Below are 5000 nucleotides of genomic sequence, written 5' to 3'. Positions count from 1 at the left end.
AAAGGGCTTTTTGCGTAATCAAAACCCAACCCATAAACCTAACCTAACCTAACCTAGTTTTTGGGTTTGCCCTAGCCAAGGGGGGGCTTTGCCCCCCCCCTGGACCCCCCCCACTTTTAAGGCCACTGCGTGGCCGGTAACTTTCCGAAACGAACGTCCACCACCGACCACGGAACTGACCGATTTTTTGTCTGCCCTAGCCAAGGGGGGGCTTCGCCCCCCCCTGGACCCCCCCTTATTTAACCACTGCGTGGCAGGTTCACTTTCAATGACCGATTTTAGCCTGCCCTAGCCAAGGGCACTTCGTAGCATCTGACTTTTATCTTCGAATGTTACCACTTCTTACCTTAATTGGAGGCGTGTGAGGGGCCGGGTTGTAATTCACAGTTTTTGCACTCCATTTCCATTGGCAGAGCACCGTGGTCACGCAATGATTTCAGTGATGCAGCGTTATCTTTATAAAAAACCGTGATGAATTCCCATGGAGTGTACCTACGTCTTGCACACAATGTAGCCATCTCGAAACTGATTTTGAAATTCAAGCAAAGACCCAGACTCTATGTTCAATTGTCTGTGATTGGTCGATCATTTTGTCGGTTAGACCTATTGTTTCCCTATTGGTGCTATTATTATCACGTGACAGTATTGCCGTCTATCGATACTTTTTTGTATTTCCGCGGGGGAGGTTGGCGCATGCGCAGAGCCGATATTTTTCAGTCAGATGTTTGTTAAGACGGTGGAATCATCTCTCCCGTTAATCGTTTTTAATTATTTTCAAAATAATATATCTCGGTTATTTTTCGTTTCCAGAAGAAAAGAGCTTTTATGGGTTACGTCATAATTAAAGCTACGTCATGCCCAAAGGTTTGTTTTTTCGCTACGTGTGGTTGCGTCTTTATCCAACAATACCAGTATGCCATGCCATAGTGTGTTTACAAGTTTTACATATTGCATATATTTTATATAGTTTCATTCTTAAATTTTCTTTGTCACAATATACACACTCCACCACAATTTTTCTATTGTTGAATGGAAGTCTATGTTTTGCAAGGTTAAGGAATATTTGATTCAAAATGCATAACATAAGAAAACATGTATCTTCCCTGTGAAAATCACGATGCTAAAAATTTACCAAAGCTAGCTCTGACATAGGAAGGATAGCCTGCAGTTTGATAGTGGCATGGCACAGTGTCAAGCAATTGTTGCAGCCTCCATGCATTGTAATCCATGGCGTACGGGTGTAATAACATACATGTTGGCACCAATTAGGCCTAAAAGACAGGAGTCAATGCGTACATGACATAACATCGGGATCTGCTCACAGTTGAAGCACGTACACAGTCTTGAAGTATTATGGCTGTAACGGTGCTAGCTCTTGAGTGACAGGGTTCCAAAGTCAGCCCGAACCCACATTTTATAATGAAATTATGGAGAAATATTGTTTGGGCTAGTCTGCGCTACTCAGAGGGCAGAGAAAACCCTTTCCCTGTCCCTCTAATTTTTAGCCACTAGTGTCGTAAACCGCCCGCCTTGATGACCAGTTAGGTCGTTAGGTGCCCTGCCAGCAATGGGTTTACCCACTAACACCAGATGACAAGATATCATGTCCAGTGGTGGCAGTACCTGCTGCTGGGATCAAGGTATTTTGTCATGGCTATCCTTTTGGCCACTGCACTGGGTGTTGGAGCCAAAACATCCCCATCGGCAGCAGGTTAAGATAGAGCTTGCACTGATTCTATAATTGATACATCACTGAGGTCTGCAGACTCTATCTTTCTAGAATATACTTGGTGATAGTTTGTTGGTCTTGTGAAATCTTTAACATCACAAGGTATAAAATGTCTACGTAAAGGGCACTAATATTAAGGAATTGGGTACTAATTGATTGCTGTTAATGTGTACAGACCACATATAGTAGTGTTAGTCTGTATTGACCAACAATAAGAATGGGGCTGGCTATAATTATACCAGGGAACTTGCAAGGTGAAGAAATACACAATAAGATAGTATCCTCTTTAAAACAGACCCATTTTACCCTAATTATTAAACTCCTTTATTTCATTACAAGAAAGCTTCAATTGTAGTGACCAGAGAAATCAAGTTTGTATTACTTTGTAACTTCATCTTTATTTTTTCTCTCTTTTCAGAGTTGATTGCCTTATAACAACTGCAAAATGAAGTGTTATTACGAAGTCTTGGGTGTTAGCCAAAGAGCCACAGATGATGAGCTCAAAAAATCATATAGAAAAATGGCTCTGCAGTGGCATCCAGGTATGTAGAGGATGACTCTTTTTACTTTTTATGTGTGTGTGTGTGTGTGTGTGTGTGTGTGTGTGTGTGTGTGTGTGTGTGTGTGTGTGTGTGTGTGTGTGTGTGTGTGTGTGTGTGTGTGTGTGTGTGTGTTTGTGTGTGTTTGTGTGTGTGTGTTTGTGTGTGTGTGTTTGTGTGTGTGTGTTTGTGTGTGTGTGTTTGTGTGTGTGTGTTTGTGTGTGTGTGTGTTTGTGTGTGTGTGTTTGTGTGTGTGTGTTTGTGTGTGTGTGTGTGTTGTGTGTGTGTGTGTGTGTGTGTGTGTGTGTGTGTGTGTGTGTGTGTGTGTGTGTGTGTGTGTGTGTGTGTGTGTGTGTGTGTGTGTGTGTGTGTGTAAACGAATAAATAACTGTGTGTGTATATATATATATATATATATATATATATATATATATATATATATTATATATGTGTGTGTGTGTGTGTGTGTGTGTGTGTGTTTGTGAGTTTGTGAATGAAAGTGTGTAAGGTTGAGAATGTGTGAGTGTGAGTGTATTTGTAAGTGTGCAATGTGTGAATGTGTGTATATTTGTTTGTTTTTCCATATTTATATGTGTGTGTGTGTGTGTGTGTGTGTGTGTGTGTGTGTGTGTGTGTGTGTGTGTGTGTGTGTGTGTGTGTGTGTGTGTGTGTGTGTTACCATTAATTTTTATTGATTCTTATACTTGGTTACTTTCAGATAAAAATCCTGATCGACTTGAAGAGGCAAAGAAACAATTTCAGATAATTCAGGCTGCGTATGACACACTGAGTGATCCACAAGAAAGAGCTTTTTATGACCGAAATCGTGAAAATATCCTTAGAGGCAAAGGTAGGAATCTAGTACTTAGAAGTATTTAGGTAGTGATAACAAGCTATGGATTACATTTTTATATATATATTCATTCTTTCTTCCTTTATAGAAAAATATAATTCTTAGTCTTCCTATATGTACCAGGATTTATAAGATACCAGATATACATATGTATATAATTTGTTCGTATTCCAGTCTTTTACGAAGAACTAACCAAACTTCATTTTTTTACAGAGGAAGATTTGGACTCAAAACCAGATAACATTGATCTCTTTGCATATTTTTCTTCACAATGTTATTCTGGTTTTGATGATTTGGAGAAAGGGTTCTACACTGTGTATAGGTAATGAAGAAAACAATGCTGTTTGCTGAAGTACCAAACTTTAGCCCCATCAAGTTCTTTATATATGAAACTTATTTATCCATGAATTGTAAGTTGATTGTTCATTGTTCACAAATCTAACTATTGAATTTATTTGTAATCATAGATGTACAAAATTTTCAGACAATTGTTTGAGAAGATTGCAGTAAAGGATATGCAGTATATGGATGATGACGAAGAGATTGTCATTCCAAACTTTGGGAAAAGTGACTCCGATCTGGAAGTAAGTGAGATTGATAGATGATATACAGTAGAGGCTCTTTTTTATGAACTCATTCCTGTAATGCAAAGCTATGAATCAATTTGACTTACATATAACAGAAATCCAGGTACAAGAAAACAGTGTATACTTAGAATAGGAAAATCCTATACTAAATAATATAAATGTATATTATTATGAACTACAAATTTTCCAAGGAACTTGTATTTTGATATTTATATATATTTTTTTTTCCTCCTCCAGGAAGTTGCACAGTTCTATGGTTACTGGTCAAGCTACTGCACTTCAATATCTTTTGCTTGGGTTGATGAGTATGACATCAGGGAGGCCCAAGGAATGGGACGCTGGGTGGAAAAGGTAAAGCAGTTACTTTACTGAGAAAGTTTAGCTATGATAATTTTCTATTAAGAATTGAAACAGATGAGATATTTTAGATTGGTAATTACATAGTTAAATAGTTGCAGTTAATAATTTGTATTTTTTTTTTTTTACCTACCTCTCAGAAAATTGAAAAAGAAAATAACAAGGTTCGGCTAAAGGCTCGTAAAGAGTTCAATGAACAAGTAAGGTCACTAGTTGCCTTCGTTCGAAGACGTGACAAACGCTGGGAAGCTCGTAAGGTAAGACACATTTTTATTTATTAGAAATGATTCTTATATTATATTAGTTGATCATTTTTTAAAGCTATACAAGTACTTCTTTGTTAATGGATTAAAAAAGACAATTAGGAGTAAACAGAATTATTGTGGAATTATTTTCCCTCAAACTCAAATTTACAAATTCATCATCATCATCTCCTTCCTACAGAAAATGCTTGAAGCCAAAGCTGCAGAAAATGCCAAGAAGCAGAAAGCAATGCAGCAGAGGCAGAAGGAAGAGAGGCTGAAGATGATGGAGGAGGATATTGCCCTTGAGAAAGCAAAGATGGCAGCCTACGAGGATGAACTTCGTGTAAGTAAAGTAAAGGCCCCTTGAGAGTCACTTTATAAGTTGCTTTCTTGTTTGCTACCATATATATCTGCAACATTAAATTCTCCCATAATGGGACTTAAGCTTTCATATATGAACTAGGTATGTAATATTTAGTACAGTCTGCTTTCACGATTCTCATTAGCAATCACTGAGTTTGCAATATACTCTCCAGTTTTGAAACAGAAGTTAAAGAGTGTGTGTGTTTGTTACAGGCTCTAGAGGAGAAGTTTGCAGAAGAATGGGGTTTATCAGAATACGAAGATAGTGATGCTGAAGGGGATGAAAATGTGGAAATTGCCAACGGGGAAGAGCAACCTGAGGGCCAA

At 38.1% G+C, this 5000-nt stretch overlaps 1 protein-coding gene across 1 annotated transcript in view; it reads left to right on the top strand.

The window, feature by feature from the left end:
• Positions 1–5000, top strand: part of LOC122261171 (dnaJ homolog subfamily C member 21) — an 11687-nt gene that overhangs the window by 1343 nt on the left and 5344 nt on the right. Inside the window, exons 2-9 of the mRNA XM_086548498.1 lie at positions 2148–2271; positions 2987–3118; positions 3335–3443; positions 3606–3705; positions 3946–4059; positions 4206–4322; positions 4510–4653; positions 4887–5000. The exon at positions 4887–5000 is cut by the window's right edge and continues 83 nt beyond it. Coding sequence (XP_086404624.1) covers positions 2175–2271; positions 2987–3118; positions 3335–3443; positions 3606–3705; positions 3946–4059; positions 4206–4322; positions 4510–4653; positions 4887–5000 — 927 coding nt within the window. The 5' untranslated portion in view covers positions 2148–2174. The remainder of the gene's footprint in view (positions 1–2147; positions 2272–2986; positions 3119–3334; positions 3444–3605; positions 3706–3945; positions 4060–4205; positions 4323–4509; positions 4654–4886) is intronic.

Source organism: Penaeus japonicus, unplaced genomic scaffold, assembly GCF_977035675.1.
Source record: "Penaeus japonicus unplaced genomic scaffold, GWHDUDI00000001_assembly GWHDUDI00000002, whole genome shotgun sequence".
NCBI classification, from domain to species: Eukaryota; Metazoa; Arthropoda; class Malacostraca; order Decapoda; family Penaeidae; genus Penaeus; species Penaeus japonicus.
This window is presented reverse-complemented; position numbering and strand designations above follow the sequence as displayed.